General features: G+C 39.7%; 1 protein-coding gene across 3 annotated transcripts in view; it reads right to left on the minus strand.

The window, feature by feature from the left end:
- CPED1 (cadherin like and PC-esterase domain containing 1) overlaps window positions 1–21954 on the minus strand; it is a 299737-nt gene that overhangs the window by 161121 nt on the left and 116662 nt on the right. For all 3 annotated transcript variants that reach the window (XM_056573818.1, XM_056573820.1, XM_056573819.1), the window contains 3 exons: window positions 20330–20402; window positions 11421–11573; window positions 3268–3369 (listed from right to left, as the gene is read on the minus strand). In XM_056573818.1, coding sequence (XP_056429793.1) covers window positions 3268–3369; window positions 11421–11573; window positions 20330–20402 — 328 coding nt within the window. The remainder of the gene's footprint in view (window positions 1–3267; window positions 3370–11420; window positions 11574–20329; window positions 20403–21954) is intronic.

Here is a 21954-nt window from a genome sequence, read left to right on the forward strand (position 1 = left end):
AAAGCTAATTGGACATAATGTCACACCGAACTCCAAAACTCTGGAAGAGAAAAATTGATGAAAGGTATCAATGCAGGATAGTCCAGATGGTGGATAAGCAGCCCCAAACAAGTTCCAAAGATATTCAAGCTATCCTGCAGGCTCAGGGAGCATCAGTGTGAGCGCAAACTATCCGTTGACATTTAAATGAAATTAAACTCTATGGCAGGAGACCCAGGAGGATGCCACTGCTGACACAGAGACATAAAAAGCAAGACTACATTTTGCCAAAATTAACTTGAGTAAACCAAAATTCTTCTGGGAAAACATCTTGTGGACAGATGAGACCAAGATAGAGCTTTTTGATAAAGCACATCATTCTACTGTTTACCAAAATGTAATGAGGCCTACAAAGAAAAGAACACAGTACCTACAGTGAAATATGGTGGAGGTTCAATGATGTTTTGGGGTTGTTTTGCTGCCTCTGGCACTGGGTGTCTTGAAAGTGTACAAGGCATCATGAATTCTGAGGATTACCAATGGATTTTAGTCGCACTGTACAGCCCAGTGTCAGAAAGCTGGGTTTGCATCCGAGATCTTGGGTCTTCCAGCAGGACAATGACCAAAAACATACGTCAAAAAGCACCCAGAAATGGATGGCAACAAAGCGCTGGAGAGTTCTGAAGTGGCCAGCAATGAGTCCAGCTCTAAATCCCATTGAACACCTGTGGAGATCTTAAAATTGCTGTAGGGAAAACGTGCCCTTCCAATAAGAGAAACCTGGAGCAGTTTGCAAAGGAAGAGTGGTCCAACATTCCGGCTGAGAGGTGTAAGAAGCTTAGTGATGGTTAGAGGAAGCGACTGATTCTTTTTTTTTTTTTTTATTCAGGGGTGCTAACATTTACGGCCATGAATGTATGTAATATTTTTTGGTAATTAATTGTACATTCCAGTAAACACAGGCTAAGCTTCTAATAATATTTTTAGGGAATCTGTATTTATGGTATTCCCTAATATATTTAGGACCTTCTTGGTTGATTTAAAGGCATGGTATGACAAGATGTGAGATACACCACATTATACTCATTTAGTCTGGGTTTAGTTAAAGGTGATCCAAGAGTTATAGCAGTTGTCTGTTGTGAATGGCCTGGCCTTTCGTTCATTCATTACACAATGAGTTTTGTTCTTCAGCCCCGTCTCCATCATTTAGCTGAAAGATATGTGGGATATCAGCAGAAAATGAATGGCAGCGTGCTCTGTTTTTAATCACCGCCATCACCAGCCAAGTATTTGCTAATAAGATACTGCTGACTGTGTTTGTGAGACGGTGAAGAGTTCAGCATCACTCCACAAGTGTCCTGTTAACAGGATTATTCTAAATATCTGAAGTAAAAATGAAATAGAGGACCTGGAACAGAAATATATAGAAGTGCGTTTATTGCTATGTTCTTTTTTAAGATTTATTTGTAAACCAGTCAATGGACATTGTACGGAACTCAATTTATACTAAATCACTGTTTTATACTATGAGATATTAATGAAGCCCACATGGTTGTTGACTTGGAGCTTCACCATCAGAGCTTTCAGGAAAATAAATAAGAACCCAGCTCGATTTTGATTTATCTATAAAGTAAAAACATATGTTGATAGCACTGTTTTCAGTAGGTCAAACCTACATAGTTGATCTGTTCTTGATCTGAAATAGAAGTTGATTAGTTGATCTTTAGGGGTTGTCATTTTAAGAAAACCCATTTTCACATTCCCATATTTAGAACCCTCATCTCTTTGCCATAGCGGGGCAAAAAGTATAACTCACTCTGGAGGACCTGGTACGTCCATGCATTACATGGACAGCCCATTATTTCCAATGGAAACTATGTAATTTTTCATTTCCCCCATGATGGCACTGCAAGGGGATTGACTACTTGATGGATTCTCCCACAAATGATGTAGACAACTGGGGGTCCTACAGCTGAAAAGCCAGAGAGCCACCCTTCTAGCAAAACAGGAATTGTCCACAATAAACATCCACAACTTTTTTATTGCTTATCTGTAAAGAGAACCTATGACCAGATCACAAGAGAACTGTATGCATATACACGTGCATATAGCCCCCTGCAACTATATTCTACAGTAACAGTCTTGTTGGTGGTTATGGCTTTAGGGGATAAAGAAGTAACAGCTGCACCCATAGGCCTCTTTGACACATACAGACAATTTGTTTTGGGGGTTACATACTTTTGCCATGTATTAGCTTTTTTAAACACATATTTATGTCTGCCTCAATAAGCAAGAAAAAAGCAAATGTATATATTGTAAATCCACCCACAGTAACCAAAATAGTAACACTATACCTTAAAAATATCATGTGCTAATGGATGGGGTAGTCAGATCAGGTAAATGTGTGTGTGAGTATATATATATATATACATATATATATATATATATATATATATATATATATATACACATATATATATATATATATATATATATATATATATATATATATATATATTCGAGTATAAGCCTAGTTTTTCAGCACAAATCTTCGTGCTGAAAACGCCCCCCTCGGCTTATACTCGAGTGAACAAAAAAAAAAGTTTTTGGCTTTAGCTGTGAGGGGATGGTCCCGGCCCTCCATCTCCACCTGTCAATCCCTTATCAGTGGTCTTCAACCTTCAGATGTTGCAAAACTACAACTCCCAGCATGCCCGGACAGCCATTGGCTGTCCGGGCATGCTGGGAGTTGTAGCTTTGAAACATCTGGAGGTCCGCAGGTTGAAGACCACTGAGAAGGGATTGACAGGCGATGATGATGAAGGGGTGTTAATGACAGGGTGATGATGACAGGGGTGTTAATGACGGGGATCTGGATGATGACAGGGGGGGGGGATGATGTATTTCCCACCCTAGGCTTATAGTCGAGTCAATAATTTTTCCTGGGTTTTTGGGCTGAAATTAGGGGCCTCGGCTTATTTTCGGGTCGGCTTATACTCGAGTATATACGGTGTGTGTATATATATGTATATATATATATATATATATATATATTTATTATATGTGAACTTTAATGTAAAAAACATGTTTCCCATTAATATTTCGATTATTCTGTGCTGGTGAGCTAACAACACTTGTCCTTGTTATGTCAATAATGGAAACTAACATTATCTTGCCATATAACTAGATAACTATTTTGGCAATGCATGTGGAAAACTATGCTATAATGACACTTCCAGGGAATAGTCCTGGCACTGACATGACTAACATTAAGCCAAAATATATTACCATCTCAAGCTTTCCCAGTTTTGTTTGCTCCTGAAGTAAAGAACATAAGTTATCCATTTGTTCCCATGTAAACGCAAGAATGGAGTCCATCCAGCAAGTGTTCTAAAAAAAAATGACAACATATACATTAATATTAATGAATATAAACATTTTCCGTGTCCATGTTCCAACTTTGAAAGAATTTCATCCATGTGTCCCAATAATATTCATTAGGGGTTATGTCCCCGTCCAGCCCTATTAGAATACATCATTCAGCCGCTCTATGTGAAGACAGATTTTATTGTCATGTGGCCTCACTAGACAGAAATAGAGAGACACAATTTTATTTAACTTTCCAAGAATTATACATTAAAAATTTAACTTAGATTTAAAAAACATGACAACAGATCAGCTTCAACTGAAACGTGTGGAGTATAATGTATAAATCAGTATTCAGAGGCTAAGGTCAAAAAGGATAACACACCGAGCTAAGTTTTATTCAAGCATTTAGCAAACACAAATGATTAAAAACAGGTAAATATAAAACCATCCAAAAGAAAGTTGTGCTAGCCCACTAATCCAGCCTCCAGCACCTTGGCTGGCTGAGATATAACCAATACCCTGGATTTCTCATTCCTCACCCAGCTTTTCTTTGAATAAGCTGTAAACTTGAATCTCATAGACATAATCTTGCAGACAGAAAAATGGTCTGGGATCGTTACATGTCTGCAAGATTACTCCCTTATGTCTATGACACTCAAGAAAGTCAAATCTTATCCAAAGAAAAGCTGGGTGAGATGAGACAAATCCAGGCTATTGGTTCAGCCTCATACAGCCAAGGTGCTGAAGGCTGGATTACTGAGCTAGTTTAGGGTGCATTCACATCACGATTTTGCCATACAGTTCCCGTACACAGATTTGTATTGGTAAAAGAAAGGAAAAAGAAAAGGAAGCAAAAAGAAACAAAGTATACAACTGTATTATAAAACATATACATAGACATCCCATGCAAAAACGTATGCAATAAGAAGCATCTGGTTGTGTACGTTTTTGGTCAAGCATGGTTTTGTGCTTTTTTTTTTATTCTACACAAAACTGAAGTCTACTACGGTTTTGTGTCCTGTTTAAAAACCGTTTACAAACCGTAATCGTTTTTTTTTTTTAAATTGAAGTCAATGAAAAACGGATGGGGTAGACCCATCGGTTTTTCATTGACTTCAATGTTAAAAAAAACAATGCATACGGTTTTAAGGATAGATTTATTTCTTGCACAAGGAAAACTACACCTGCTGTCCTTAAAATTTCAATACAACAATCTGAACTTTATTGCAAGAAAGTGTTAATCATAAAAATATGTTTTTTTTTCTTTTTGCAAAAACTGATACAACCGCAAACGCATGCATATGGTTTAAAACTGTATGCAGTTTAAATTTACAGCACACATTTACAAGAAGAAAATGAATGGATGCACTCGCCACTCCGGAAAGCTTTGTGGATGGTTTATTTAGTGCAAAGATATGGTGCTATGGTTTGGACAGGTACACCGCAAGAATGCTGGAAACAGGTGACAGCTGTTGCGCGTGCGCACTGCACACTTCTTCAGACATCCCTTTTACATACACGTCACATACTAAATACACCTGTGTGATGACGTGAGTAGGAGGGATTACAGATCACTGCAGTACAAGTGACATTAAAAACAATGTACAAAAATAACCAGCATACAATTACATATTTATCACACAAAAACGCTAAGATCTAATCTCTCATTGAGACCTAGATTGCCCTGAGCATTAGTTCCTCCATGCTCCTCCTAACTTAACTTTAGCCGAACAGAAATCACTTCAAACACACAGTGATTTGATAATTAAAAAATCGTATAAAGTAGGCAATACAGTTATTATGACCAGAGAGTATTATAGGGAGGAGGCTTCACATCAACTAATAGACATCCAAACTTATGGTAAATTAAAAGAAGCTGAGTGGCAGACAACAGAGGGTTGTAGTCAATGGAGTATATTTAGAGCAAGGTCTTGTCACCAGTGGGGTACCCCAGGGATCTGTACTGGGAACAATATTGTTTAATATCTTCATTAGTGATATCGCAAATGGTCTTGATGGTAAGGTGTATCTTTTTTGCTGATGACACAAAGATATGTAACAGGGTTGATGTTCCTGCAGGGATACGCCATATGGAAAAGGATTTAGGCAAAATAGAAGAATGGTCAGAACTCTGGCAACTGAAATTTAATGTGGATAAGTGCAAGATAATGCACCCTGGGGAGGGGGGGGGGGAACCCCTCAGGCAGAATATAGAATATTTGACACAGTCCTGACCTCAGTATTTGAGGAGAGGGATTTAGGAGTAATTATTTTAGAAGACTTAAAGGTAGGAAGACAATGTAATAGAGCAGCAGGAAACGCTAGCAGAATACTTGGATGTATAGGGAGAGGTATAAGCAGTAGAAAGAGCTCATGCTGCTATACAGAACACTGTAAAATAGCAAAAACAAGCGTATATAGATCAAATAATCTCAAAGTTTATTGACATATATGCAAAAAACTAAAATACATTTAAAAACATTCAAACACAGAAGTGATAGAGAAATAGTTGTTCAATGTGATGAACATAAATGACTCAAGGGATAACCTAATAGAGAAAGCAGGAAGGGAGGCCTAGGTAATATGCAGCATAAGTAAACCTGATTGTAAACTGATGTATATTTAGACATCAGAAGCACACCCCGGAAGAAGTCTGGAGACGAAACGTCGGGTACTGGAGGCCTGTTACACTTGCCACTAGTCAAGTTACTATGTGTATATCTTATGTTATCTTGTAATTGTCAGCTGTATGCCTGGATCGCTACTTTGAAGATTGAAGCACTAAGCCAACCACACATTGTGCTACTATAATCTATGTAGTACTTGACTTTAGCTTCTGATGTCTAAATGTACATCAGTTTACAATCAGGTTTACTTATGCTGCATATTTCCTAGCCCTCCCTTTCTCCTTTCTCTATTGGGTTATCCCTTGAGTCATATATGTTCATCACATTGAACAACTATTTCTCTATCACTTCTGTGTTTTAATGTTTTTAAATGTATGTTTTTTTGCATATATGTCAATAAACTTTGAGATTCTTTGATCTATGTATGCTCTGTTTCAGCTTATATACTAGTATACCTCAGGTACTAGCAGTTGAGAGTATTAGAGAGTTGTTGGCACTTACGGGAAAAAAGAAAGAATGTATTGATTTCATCTGTGAATCTCTTACCTTTATTCTCAGTAATAATTAATTTCAATTCAACGAAGAATGGTTTACACAAATGGGGGGGTGGCCATGGGCACCCCCATAGCTTGCACGTTAGCAAATCTGTATGTGGCTGTTTTTGAGAAAAAATTTGTGTTCTCTGATAACAACCCATTCCTCAGGTCCGTTCGGTGCTATTTCGGATTTGTGGATGATGTCTTCATGATCTGGGATGGCACTCAAACGGACTTTGAGGAATTCATCAGGTTCCTAAATTCTACAAATAATATGAACCTCTAAAATAGATTGTAGAAAATTAGAATTTCTGGATGTATTGGTATTTATAGAAAATGGTCAATTAACTACTTCTAGCTATTGAAAACCCACTGCTTGCGACTCTCTCCTTCATTTCGCCAGCTATCATCCTGAACAGTCTGCAGTTCCTTATAGCCAATTTCTTCGTTTGAGATAAATCAATAGTACAGATGATGAATATTTTAAACAAGCTGGCGAGCTGAGGGAGAGATTTGCAAGCAGGGGATACCCTAAAAAAGTATTAGACAAAGCCCTGGAACATGCCTTCTCACAAGACAGAAGAAACCTTCTCTTCAAAAAGCAAAAAAAGATAAGAAAGAAATAAAACAGACCAGATTTTGTTTTACATTCAAATACAGTCCACTTGCAAATGTTATTAAACAAAGTATCAATAAAAATTGTTTTTTGATAACTAAAGATCCAATTTTAGACCCCATTGTGCAAGATAGACCATTGGTAGCCTTTAAATGTTGTAAAAATATCAGAGATGTATTTATTAGAAGTAATTTCTCTGATAAAAGCAATAAAGATTGGCTTTTACAATTTAGCCCTAAAAGGTAACCATAAATGTGGTTCTTGCTCATAATGTCCATATCTTTCCTCAGGTAAACGTTTTTCGTTAGGTGGTATCGATATTTCTGTTAATAATCTTATTACTTGTAGAACAAATTGGGTTGTGTATGCCCTCATCTGCCCATGTGGACGATTTTAGATTGGCAGTACGAAGCGAACAATGAACACAAGACTGCGTGAACATATTAATTCTGTGAAGTCACTAAAAGGTTCCTCAAGATTTATTGTTCATATGAATATGGTACATAATGGGAACTGTAGTGAATTGAAGTTTTTTGGCATTGAAAGAGTATATACAAAAGAAGGTGTAGATAAACAAAAAATCTTATTGCAAGCCGAAGCCAAATGGATTCTAAGAACTAATGCTCAGGGCAATCTAGGTCTCAATGAGAGATTAGAGCTTAGCGGTTTTTGTGTGATATATACGGTATGTACTTGTGTGCTGGTTATTTTTGTACGTTGTTTTTTAATGTCACTTGTACTTCAGTGATCTGTAATCCCTTCTACTCACGTCATCACTAGAGATGTTGCGAATTGTTCACAGGCGAACAGTTCCCGGGCGAACATATGTGAAGTTCGTTTCGCCCCCTATACTTTAACATTGCAGTAAACTTTGACCCTGTGAGTCAGAGTCAGCAGACACATTACAGCCAATCAGCAGCAGTCCCTCCCTTCTAGACCCTCCTACCTCTTGCACGGACGCCATTTTACCTTCATTCGGCATGCTGCAGGCTTAGAAAGGGGAGGGACAGAGAAGCTGCTCCTGCTTTAATAGGGAAAGCGATAGCTAGGTTGCTGCTAGGTAGTGTATTCAGGGTCCACTTTACTCCTAAAGCACTAGTCTAACATCTGCTTTAAGGACAGCACCCAAAAAAGCCCTTTTTAGGGCTCAAATATGAGTCCGTGTGTCTTGCAACAGCTGGTGGCACCCTGGTTGGGAGGGAACCGCTGGTTAGAAGGGGTACTCCAGTGTAAAACTTAAGTTCCTTCAAGCAACTAACTACAATATTAAAATGGCTATAAGTTCAGTCCGTGTGTCTTGCAACTGCTGGATGCACCCTGGTTGGGGACCTCTGCTTAAAAGGGGAACTCAGCTGGCAACCTTTTTTGCTCATTGTCACACTAGTGCAAATCACATTTGGTGTGATAGTTGTTCAAATAAAAAAAAATACCTTTTTTGGCTGTGAAATAAAACCAGTGCTGCCTAAAGGGGGGCTCTAACTATGTGCTGCCTAATATGGGGGAATCTATGTGCTGCCTAAAGGGAGGCTCTAACTATGTGCTGCCTAATATGGGGGAATCTATGTGCTGCCTAAAGGGGGGATCTAAATATGTGCTGCCTAAAGGGGGCTCTATGTGCTGCCTAAAGGGAAGCTCTAACTATGTGCTGCCTAATATGGTGGAATCTATGTGCTGCCTAAAGGGGGCTCTATGTGCTGCCTAAAGGGGGGCTCTAACTATGTGCTGCCTAACATGGGGGAATTGATGTGCTGCCTAAAGGGGGGGGGGGGGGGGATCTAACTATGTGATGCCTAAAGGGGGGATCTAACTATCTGATGCCTAAAGGGGGGATCTAACTATGTGCTGCCTAATATGGGGGAATCTATGTGCTGCCTAAAGGGGGGATTTAACTATGTGATGCTTAAAGGGGGGCTCTATGTGCTGCCTAAAGGGAGCTAATGCACGTTATTCCAAAGACTTTAGGAACAATAGGTGATTTATGCCCTTTATGGATTAAAACTAGACTCTGCATCAGCTATGTAATTTTCCATGGGAGTTTTGCCATGGATCCCCCTCCGGCACGCCACAGTCCAGGTATTAGTCCCCTTGAAACAACTTTTAAATCACTATTGTGGCCAGAAAGAGTCCCTGTGGGTTTTAAAATTCGTCTGCCCATTGAAGTCAATGGCGGTTCGTCCGGTTCACCGGTTCGCAAACATTTGCGGAAGTTGGCGCTCGCCGTTCGAGAACCGAAAATGTTATGTTCGCGACATCACTAGTCATCACACAGGTGTATTTAGGTGGTGACGTGTAGGTAAAAGGGAGGTCTGAAGAAGCGTGCAGTGCGCACGCGCAACAGCTGTCACCTGTTTCCAGCATTCTTGACGCGTACATGTCCGAAGCATAGCACCATATCTTTGCACTAAATAAAACATTCATTCTCTTCTTCATGTGATTTTTAGGATAATATTGGCTTATCCTCAGCCTACAGGTTCTGTTAACTTCCAGGCCAATAATGAAATAAAATCTCAAAGCAAATGAAATGAAAGTGCCAAAAATAATACTTTGATTAATCCAGGAGGTGTTGGTGTTTTTTTTTCTTAAAAACTGGTTTAAAATAGTGCGAGATAGAGGCTCTGAATAGTTGGAGTGATAAGCACATTATCTTTCTTTATTTGTCATTTGTTGACCTGGTTGAGGGACACTCTCTTCTACCTATAGCTTTTAAAGGGGTAATCCGGTGGAACACTTTTTCCTTTTAAATCAACTGGTGCCAGAAAGATTTGTAAATTACTTCTATTAAAAAATCTTAATCCTTCCAGTACTTATTAACTGATGAATACTACAGAGAAAATTATTTTCTTTTTGGAACACAGTGCTCTATGCTGACATCATGAGCACAGTGCTCTCTGCTGACATCTCTGTCCATTTTAGCAGCTGTCCAGAGCAGCTATGGGTATTTTCTCCTACTCCGGACAGTTCTTAAAATAGACAAAGATGTCAGCAGAGAGCACTGTGCTAATAAATAAATAAAGTTTTCCACCGGAGTACCCCTTTAACTATTGGATTCATTATTATTTTAGGCACTTCCATTTCATTTGCTTTGAGACTTTATGTTAATGTATAGTTTAGATAGCGAATGCAGTTTGTATTGTTATGCCTGAATGAAAAGGCTGCAAGGTTATTTTGAGGTATAAATAAGGACAGAAGATGCCCTGATTAAACTATATTTCTGTGTCACTGTCTCTGGCTGCTGTTTCTCTGTTGTTTGTCTGGCTCTGCAGAGCTAATCTCCCACAGTGCATATATCAGCAGTAATGTGGTGAAGACTAGTGTCCACCACTATATTAGATCCGCACTATATTTTAGTCTAGTACTACCAAAACAAAATAGAGTACATAGTAAACAGAACTTTTATTTTTATCTGTTAAAATACACCAACATGAACTGTCTGTTCCATTACCATTAAAAATAGGCATATCTACGGGAAGTTATAATCCACTACAAAGTAGTGCCAATCGTAGTTGCTCCTTACTTCTGACAAAGTAAAAAGGCAGTCCTATATAACAATCAACAGTGCAGTGGCTGGGTGGGTTGGAGGTAGGGAGTTTTAAACCTCTCCCTACTCTATTGCCCCAATGCACCCTTCTTGGCCAGTGGTTTACCTCCCTGATAAGGGTAGATTAGGTAACTCTCTATAAATCAATTGCACATACCAACAGACGCACAACAATACCATTTTATTGCACTTTGTTAAAAGTATGATCAGAAGTGGTAAGGTTTCTAATAGCATAGCAATACTAGTCCTTTACACTTCGTATGATACATATGAAGGGTATGTAGTATCATAAGTGCCAGCAATATGGTCAAAGCTGGTAAAGGTCTTTACTTATCAGAATGGGTGCAAGTTGCATATAGGTATGCAAACATGGCTTATGTAATTTAGGTGATGCCACGTGGCTAACTTATGATACTGGACCATAACAGGAGCAATTCAGAGTATCCTCCTTCAGCCACAGTGGCAGTCCTAAAGAGGCAGCTGCTCATACTCTGTGCAGGCAGTGGGTCCGCACCATCTGACATATATACCCTAGTGGCATTTTAAATAAATAAGTTGTAAAGAAACCCGAAAGGTGAGTTCATAGATTGTAAAATGACATTTTATTTTACAAACACATTTTCACCAGTAATCGGCAAAAAAAAATGTAAATTTTTATTTATTTTTTGCCAACTACAGACAAAAATATGCGTGTAACATAAACTATATCAGTAGATTTTACAATGTGAGAATGTATCCTTATATTGGAGACATACCTTTAGAGAAAGACACGGTTGTACTTTTTCTATTGCTTCTAAAACACTAGATGAGTGGTTTTGTAATACAAAATGAAATACATCTTCTAATATGGTTTCCATAGTAGAGTAGCCATCCACATTTAGATCATTCAGCATAAGTTCTTCTTTTACCTTAATAACAAGAGATTGGGATGTTACTAGAATATATTTCTGTAGCACACTTTGTTTTGACATAAGAGGACAAACGAGGCCTGTATAGCCAAATGTATGTTATTGATGTCTTCTATATTTCTTCTATATTTAAGAATATCCATAAACCTGTTATAATAAACACTGATTTGGAACCTTTAGAAGAGGAATGTATTGCATATCTGACCATAGAAAAGAAACTTTTAGGAAATGTTTTAAAATGTATGACCGAAACAACTGACTTTTACCAAGTACTAATACGATTATATTTATTAATAATAATAATAATAATAATTGTAAAATATTTCAACAATTTAAAAAACTTGAATTTTTTTTTAATAAGGAACAGTAACAGAAAAAACATACAGTATGCCATATAATACCATGAAGAAATTTGCAGCAGAGTTTACAATAAAGTCATCTAACAACTGTGGTGTATTTTAGTTTTTGTTTATAATAACAGAGCTGGATAAATGACATTGATTATAAAATACGGAATTAGCTATCACCAAGAATAAGCTCAAGATATAGAAACTCTAAAGTATCCTCGGAAGTCAGGGTGAAAAACAGATACATGAGAGAAAGACAAAAAAGACTGACAGGGGGGAGAAAGAGGAAAGGATAGATCAAGACAGGGTGAGTCCTACATATGTAACAGCCTGTCCAATAGCATATGTCACTTAGGAAGAATTGCCAAGATAAGTGACCCAAGGTTGCCAAATCACATTTTTGAAAATCCCTAAAAAGACTGGTTAGCCAGTGGTTATATAGCAATGAGATTTAAAACTTAGCTTTTAATTATGAAAGGTAATAAAAAGCTCCAAAAAATACTAAAGAAAAACGGAGGTATATATTCAATACACATAGATAGTGGCCACCATCTTAGTGTCCACGCTATCATATAAAGTATCAGAATGGTATATAATCCATAGTCCGGTACTCACTTAGTTCAGGATTATACCTCTATTTTTGTGGCTGGATTTATCCAGAGAGAAGGTTATAATCAATGTTCATATACAGTGACCCCCCCGACCTACGATGGCCCCGACATACCATAATTTTAACATGCGATAGCCTCTCAGAGGCCATCGCATGTTGAAGGTAGCATCAACATACAATGCTTTTGTATGTCGGGGCCGTCGCATAAACGGCCATCCGGCAGCACTGACTGCTTCAGCTGCTGCCGGATAGCCATTTACGGTGCCCCGTGTGCTCCGGTGATGGTCTCCTACCTGTCCGGAGCTCCTCTTCGGGATCCCCTCCATCGCCGGCGCTCTCCTTCATCGTCATCACGTCGCACGCAAGCCGTCCCGTCATCAAATAGGAGCGGCGTGCGTGCGCAGGGATGTGATGACGGCGATGGAGAGCGAGGATCCCGGGGAAAAAGACGTGCGGGGCGTCGGAGACACCACGGGGACGCGGCGACAGTGATGGAGGGCGACATCTAGGACATCGGTGACGGTCTGGAGCGGCGGGGACAGGTGAGTACAACTTCCTATACTTCACATTGCACAGATTCCTCAACATACAATGGTTTCAACAAACGATGGTTCATTTGGAACGGATTACCATCGTATGTTGAGGGACCACTGTATATCCCAGAGGCCTCTATTGTCTATTCATAATCTCCTGTAGACAGTATATATTTATGTCCATAGGCCTCTTATTATAGCACATCCAGATTGCACTTGTATTATTGCACATATATCCACATAGCAGTTATTATCTGAAAGCAGAATGTCCATATAGCCTCATATATATCAGTAATCGCTAGGTATACGTTATATTATGCACACAGGAGAAATTGCTACTAGGACCTGATCATTCCATAAAGCCCAGGATATCATGTATCACCATAGATTATATTGCACAGTTTATAGAGATATTGCACATATCCTATTGCACAGTTCATAGAGATATTCCACAAATCTAGTTGCACAGTTCAAAGAATGTTTTCCAGTGGAGTACCCCTTTAATTTTGCATATGTTGTTCCTTGCTGTGGCATGTATCTGACACTGATGGCGGCCATGTATCCCAGCCGGCGTGTCAGCTGATCTAGTGGGGGCGGGTATGCTGTGCAGGGTCACAGGATTGCTGACGTGTTACTCCACGTCTCGAATTTTCAATGAAAAAGAAAGCATGTTCCATCTTCCGGCTGAACTTGGATCCTCTTTGGGAATACCAAAGTGTGAATACAGCAGCTAAAAATGGACTAACATCAATGAGAGTGTGCTGCAAGGTGCAATCTGTACAAAATTTTCACCTGAAATTCCACACAGAATTTCCTCAGTGTGAATATCCTTACTATTTCACTACTAGTAAGTGGTGGCAGGCATACTAAACCACGATCCTTTGGCTATAGCTTTTCTGCGCTGAAACCAGCTCTACTGGTCTTCTGGTAGATGACAATCTGCTATTTTACCACCACTGATGAATTCTGAGATTCAATCCTAAAATATATTTATTAATAATAGTTTTCACAATAAAAAAAAGCACACAAAGACCTGCAGCTTATCTGTTACAATGTTGAGAGTTAATGTTAAAGAAATTTAAAGTTGTTGTATGGGAAATATCGTTAAACTTAAATATTCGATGTAACTGTGCACAGAACATGTTGAAAAGCAAATGTTTATTAAATAAAATTGTCTACTATTGAATAGATGTCTACAATCAGGAATGGCCAGGAAATAAAAGTAGTAGAATCACTAGTGGTGCCAATGGGAAAAGACAAAGGGCATGTACTTCATCCTGGTCATCACTGGAAGAAGCGCATGGGGACAGGTCAAGCAGAATCCTAAAGTGATGTTGGTAATTTGTTTTGCCATTAATAGAGGTTCATAATGCAGAATATAAGCAAGTGGCCAAATGAATATAGCCCATGAAAAACAGAGGCTTGAATCTTCAGCCGACAATTGCTATTGATATAGTTGGTAGATTTAGTCGTAAATACATAAAAGTAAAATAGGCAAGTGAATCCCAACATGTTTTGATCACTTTACAAGATGAGACTAATAAAGGTCCAAAAACTGTGCGTTTTTTTTTACCACTTTGCATCAATGTAATTTTTTATGATGCCGTGAAATAAAGTTCAAGTTTTTAAATTCTTCTGGAACTGGAGTTTCTTCTTATATATTGTATCTTATTTTTGACCTATCTAGGAGTTGGCTTGCTACTGTACCTTTCTTTCTTGACAGTTGTGACCCTATACAGATTATTTTCCTACTATATAGAGTAAAAAAGATCATCATTTTTACCGGAATATATTTTGAGAATTTTCCTGCTGGTAGGCAAAATTCCACAGTGGAAATTAGCAACACTGCCCATTTAGTCTCAAGCCTTTCCTGCACCATCATTCTGGAAACTATTCATGATCAAAACTATAATTTATTACATAAATCTGATTCTATTTTTTGGAGTATAACTGAGCAGTTTTGCAGCTGTGAGAATAATAAAGAAATCCCGTTGGGGCTCATTTCAGATGATTTATATATAACTGAATCTGAGATCATTTAGTGAGATGAATTTATCTTCTCTGTTTTATTAGAACTTTGTTCTCTGCCAAAATACATTTGGAGACATCAACAGTACTGCCCTGTGGCTACTAGGGCCCTATACAGAGTGCTGTGAGGTGAAAGGTGGTGTTGACATAATGTAATGCTGAATCCTAATGTTGTACGTATCGCAAATATGTATGAAAAAAGGCAGGGGGAATGTTAAAATAAACAAGAGTATCATCACTTCAACAATAGTTGGCACGTACCAACTGCTAAGTCTTCTTGTGAGACCTATTAAAGAAATTAAAAACACAGGGAGGACAGCACCTTGTGTATTACCCAAGGTACCGTAGTCCCTGCAGGGGAGAGGACAAGGTCGGCTCTATAAGATGGCCGCTCACCTGACTACGGAGAAAAATGCGCATATCACCCCTATGGGGTATGGACGATCCTCTGGAGCTGAACTGCTGGGCCCAAGGTGGAGATGGGACTGAAGTAAACTTCTTTTGGACATGGCTTAATCATCAAAGTACAAGACTAAGGCTGCAAATCATATCTTATGGTATGTGTTTATCTCATTGTGAATTGTGTGAGGCCAGAAAAAGGGTTGTGTATGATGATGAGAGGGGTAAGGGTAAGCACTGCGGAATCTGTAGGCGCCATATAAATAAAATTATTAATTAGTCCCATTGTATCACGTGGTTTGATTGGTGAAACACCTCTTTTTCAAGAAGCTGATCCCTTTTCAAAAGGCCCGCAGAAAACCCCCCTCAAAAGCCAGGGTTTTTGGAAAATCTAAGACAGATCAGTGAAGGGCAAAGATGATCAAATGGTTCAGAAATATTGTACTGTTCTTTGAAATATAGTTTTGGTTTCAGGAGTATGAAATATTTGATCAATAGCTACTGTCCCACTATAACTGTGCATTGTACGCAGACTTTTTGAGTGCTATCCTTGGACTTGTAGTTCTACTTGAATGTCTACTCCTGTAGTCTGTCTGTACGGGACTTAGTAATGTTTCTTGATGTAGACTTACTTTGTGTTGCACTGGCTTGGGTATGGCACTGGCTTGTGTCCTATTTATTTGAGGAAAAGTGACAAGGATCTTTATGGGGGTAGACCTGAAAAATGTGCACAAGATCCCTCTCTATAGACTTTGCTAAGACTCTAACAACTCTATTGGTGCATCCAGAAGGAAATCCCTAGACATGTTTCTCCTTAGTTTTAGCCTAGAGCTTGGTTCTGCTTTTCTAAAGCAATTTCCATTTACAAGGTATAGAAACACAGATATATAGACCTTGGCATTTTAGACAAGGATTTTGACTGTCCAGCCCATAAGACGACAGCCACCTAACAAACTCAGTGTAGCAACTGGCACAAATGCACTGGGCCACCACACAGCTCATATTTTTACTTGCATGCAGAATCACTGACTGCAGTGGTGACCTGTCTCGGCCAGTGACTTGCTCAACAGGAACTTTCTGCAGGAATGAAACTCCATCAGAAGCAAAAGTGGAGAGCAATTTGGATTTGGACGCAAAGACCGAGAAAAACCAGGATCACATTAGTAAATAACCTCCCTGTGTTTTTGCAGCATTTTCCTCTTTTTTCACAAAATCAAAGGAAAAATGGTGTTAATTACAGTGTGATTTTCACAATCTCTAAAGGGAATGTCTGTGTCCTTTTAAAGAAGCGCTATATATATATATATATATATATATATATATATATATATTAGCTGAGTACTCGGCGTTGCCCGGTTTTTCCTTCCTAATCCTTGTTGGGGAGGAAAATCAATGGAGGAAGCTTTTGACTTCATATCCCATCCTCATATATTGTTGTCCTATCCTGTCCCCTTATCCCGTCCTCATATCTCAACCTCATATACCGTCCTCATATGCCATCATATCTCGTCCTCATATTCCGTCCTCATATCCCGACCTCCTATCTCGACCTCATATCCCGACCTCCTATCCCATCCTCATATCTCGACCTCATATCCCAACCTCCTATGCCAACCTCATATTCTGTCCCCATATCTCGACCTCATATCCCAACCTCCTATCCCGACCTCATATTCCGTCCCCATATCTCGACCTCATATCCCGACCTCTTATCTCGACCTCATATCCCGTCCTCATATCCTGACCTCATATCCTGTCCCCATGTCCCGACCACATATCCCATCCCATCTTTGTGAGATGGGGTGTGGCTTGCCAGCCGGACTGACACATTCACCAGGAGATGCCGAGGAGAGCTTGGGGAGGAAGGTACTGTACGTCCCATATACTTGCCTGGGACTTGGAAAAAAAAAACATCTGTTATATAAGGGTGTACCTAAGGGTTAATTTAACTATCATACATTTTTATTTGACATATAAGTAATATGTGTACCAGGTATTAATGAAATATCTCCAGCCGTTTGGAAGTTATGCAGTAACATACATTTCCCTTTGATTTGCATGGGACTTTAAACAAAAACCCTGACCCTGGCAAATGGGTTTTTGGGTTAAATGACCTATCCTATGTTTGTTGCTTACATATAAGTAAGATGTGTGCCAAGTTTCATGTTAATATCTTTAGCTGTTTGGAACGTGATGCTGGAACATACATACATACACTCATTGAGTTATATATATACCGTATTTATCGGCGTATAACACGCACTTTTTAGGCTAAAATTTTTAGCCTAAAGTCTATGTGCGTGTTATACGCCAATATACCCCCAGGAAAGGCAGGGGGAGAGAGGCCGTCGCTGCCCGCTTCTCTCCCCCTGCCTTTCCTGGGATCTAGAGCCCTGCTGCCGGCCCTTCTCTCCCCCTGGCTATCGGTGACGCTGCCCGTTCTGTCCCCCTGACTATCGGTGCTGGCGCCCCATTGCCGGCGCCGATAGCCAGGGGGAGAGAAGCGGCGCCGACAGCCAGGGGGAGAGAAGGGGCAGCGGCACCCATTGCCGGCGCCGCTGCCTCGTTGCCTCCCCCCATCCCCGGTGGCATAATTACCTGGGTCGGGTCCGCGCTGCTGCAGGCCTCCGGCGTGCGTCCCCGGCGTCGTTGCTATGCGCTGCACGGCGCGGCGCATGACGTCAGTGCGCCACGCCGTGCATAGCAACGACGCAGGGGACGCGCACCGGAGGCCTGCAGCAGCGCGGACCCGACCCAGGTAATTATGCCACCGGGGATGGGGGGAGGCAACAGGGCAGCGGCGCCGGCAATGGGTGACGCTGCCCCTTCTCTCCCCCTGGCTGTCGGCGCCGCTTCTCTCCCCCTGGCTATCGGCGCCGGCAATGGGGCGCCGGCACCGATAGTCAGGGGGACAGAACGGGCAGCGGCGCCGATAGCCAGGGGGAGAGAAGGGCCGGCAGCAGGGCTCTAGACCCCAGGAAAGGCAGTGGGAGAGAAGCGGGCAACGACGGCCTCTCTCCCCCTGCCTTTCCTGGGGGTATATCGGGGTATACACGCGCACACACGCACCCTCACTTTACCATGGATATTTGGGTAAAAAACTTTTTTTACCCAAATATCCTTGGTAAAATGAGGGTGCGTGTTATAGGCCGGTGCGTGGTATACCCCGATAAATACGGTACATATATATATATATATATATGTTCCAGAGTGCCTCCTTAAAATGATACATATATTCCCATTAGAAATTGTGAAGTTCCACACAATAAGATTAACGATTAATGTCTTTCCATTGATGCAGCAGTGAAAATGGCATTCAGTTTCCTTAAAAATAACCCAAAATCTACTTAGGAACGAAATTTTATGTTACCTTTCTGAACATGTCAATATTCCTTTTTCACTTTCAACCAATAATGAGGTCCAGCTTAGACCTTGTAGGACAATAGGAATGCAATACTGAATGACTGTTTCCTCCTCACAATACAAAGAGGATCGGGCTGGGTACATTTGATAATGATGCATTTAATAACTGCACCTTTACAGTTCATCAATGAACACAATAGGTGAAGATGTCACCCAAATTAAATCTAGAATACTTTCAAACTCCACAGCAAGATAGGGAGACTGAAATGAGGAGAAAGGAATGTTTACTTTGGGCATTGAAGAATAATGTAGTCTATTGCAGCTTTAAATGAACACTAAAAGGAAATACACAGTAAAATTGCATGCTATAAGGTATGGTAAAGTACCAGCTGTGCCATGGGTATTGTTTACATGAATGTACTCGCTTGGAGCATATTAAAGCTTAAAATAAAAGATCATCTTGTGTCATTTCTAGGTCCAATTATGTTCAGGGCTCCAGATCCCCTTCATAAATATTGATATAAAAGACAACTTTCTGGCTGTTTACAGTGGGTATCAGTGAGAGTTTAGTAGCATATTGTATACTATTGAGTTGCAGAATATTGCATTTTATTGTTTATGCAGGGGATTCAAAGATCTGTATGACCAAAAAAAGGCAGAATTTTAACCCTACATACCTGCCATCCAACATTTTACCAGCTGCTTGCTTATACCTGTTTTGACACCCTCAACTGTTTTTGCTGTGACCAGTTCCTGAGGTAGACTGTTCCACAGATTCACAGTTCCTAAGGTGAAAAAGGCTTGTCGAACCTGGAGAGTAAACCTTTTTACTCCAGATAAAGGGAGTGCCACTTGTTCTTTGAGGGGGTTTAACCTGGAACAGTTTTTCTCCATATTTTTTTGTATGGACCATTTACATACTAATATACTTTGATCATTTACCCTCTTAAACTTCTCAAGTCTAAAAAATGTAATTCTTTTAATCTTTCCCAATAGCTAGAATGCTCTTTGCCCCTTACTTGTTTGGTTGCGTGCCTTATTGAGCTCCAGGGCATCCTTTCTATGATCCAGTGTCCAGGTGAAGCTGCGCCAATGCTTGATAAAAGTGAAGGTTTATTAATCTATATCACGGTACAGGGAATGCGTTTCGGCAAAGATGCCTTCCTCAGCTGTCTGCTGTGGCAGACAGCGGAGAAAGGCACCTTTGCCGAAATGCGTCCCTGTACCGTGACATGGATTAATAAACCTTCACTTTTGCATGATTGGTGAGTGCTGGGTACCATTTTTACTAATATTGAATTTATCCCACCTCGTGCACCCCCACAAGACACACGGAAGTGCCGACATACCCCCTACACTGAATGCTTAATAAAGTGGAAATATTATGTCCCTGTCCCAAGAGTCATCTCTTAACATAGCTAACAAAAAATTACTTTTACTTCAACCTCAGAATGGAAATAGAAGTTTAGCACTGACCTCAAGCAATGAAGGATGAGAAGCACTGCTGTATCCAATGTGAAAAGTTAAGAGCTGAAAGCAGTTACTGCACCTGAAATCATACAGATAATAATTTATACAATGCAGTACATGTTTGTTGTGCTACAATGACATAGAATAGAATTGGTTACAATTTTAACAGAAACCTGTACCTGTTTTATGCTCCCCAAACTGTGGGCAGCGTAGAACAGATGCAGGCAGCCCGATCCTGACACATTATTACTCTGATACGCTTGGGCGTTTAAGAAATCATATGTCATGGGGGGCAGTCCCAGTGGCTGCTCTCTGTCCTATGCTGAGTATAGTGTGTTTCCCTATACACAGATACAGGTGCTTATTCCGCACTGAAATTTTTGCAATAAAAAAACAGTACTATACATGAAGCACATCCTTCTGCTGTGGATGTGTGGGAATATTGTATATCTTGCTTGAGATTTATTCATAGATTTAAAATCTTAATAGATTTATTTTTATCTGAGCTCACTCTTAGAATGTGCTGTAAGGTTGGGTTCACAGAGAAAAACTAATAAAAAGATTTGCATTTTTTCCGTGTTTTGGACCCTTTCACTGCTAAAAATACTGAACAGAATATTATGTGTAAACCTAATTGTATAAAACTAATAACTATCTAGTAAAGACCTGGAGTAAAGGGACTAGAATGAGATATTTTTTCCATTATCGATGGAAAAAGAATTCCAGGCACTTAAATATATAATTGATCATAACAGTTGTTTGACTGGCTTTTTCAGTATGAAATACTGAAATTTTTTAAATGAAAGCAATTGCAAAACCTATTGGTTATACATGCTTTACAACATATCAAAAGTTTTTATATCTAACAGTGCCCATTTAAGCAGCTGAACAGCTACAGAGATAGGAACTCTGTTTGTACCATTGGACTTTCCTTCGGTCTTGCCAGTAGTGCATGTTTTTTAAATCTCATCATAAGACCACAAGCGCATCTATCATATTGGCAAACCAGAAATGAATCCACATATGTTCCTAGGAGGGAATCCAAAATATGTATTGCTAAATACCCCAGGACATGTTTGAATGTCTGAACCCCAAGCCACAAATGTGTTCCATATCATTCTATCCTTTGATGAAAAAGCTACTAATGGAACTTAAAAAGGAATGAATACAAAAAATAATTAACAGCAATTGCAAGACACAGCATGAACTTTCATTGCTCTCTAGTGATAAAACACATCAAGATTGTTATCTATTGAGGTGTCAGTCATCTACGAGTTAGCTGTTGTTAAAATGTACTCATTCTGCAGTGGAATGCATTGAGAAGAGCTCAGAATGGGTTGGCACATATGCGTTCAGGTATCCGTAAATGAGAGCTTTGGTATAACAGAACGTCACAAGAGTAATCATACTGTTAGCACTGTCATATTTTGTTCTTGTGCTTGAAAATGGTTTTTAAAAAAAGGGCATTTTTTTTGGTCTTTTTTTCCCCCTTACACCTTTTTAGTCTCTACAGGGGACTTTTATGAGCAATCACCTGATTGCTTATACAGATCAGTCCAATACACATGCATTTCATTGATCTATTAGATTGGTAATTTTCTATTACAGCCTACCATAGAACGGTCACGGCA

Source organism: Hyla sarda, chromosome 4 (assembly GCF_029499605.1).
Source record: "Hyla sarda isolate aHylSar1 chromosome 4, aHylSar1.hap1, whole genome shotgun sequence".
NCBI lineage: Eukaryota > Metazoa > Chordata > Amphibia > Anura > Hylidae > Hyla > Hyla sarda.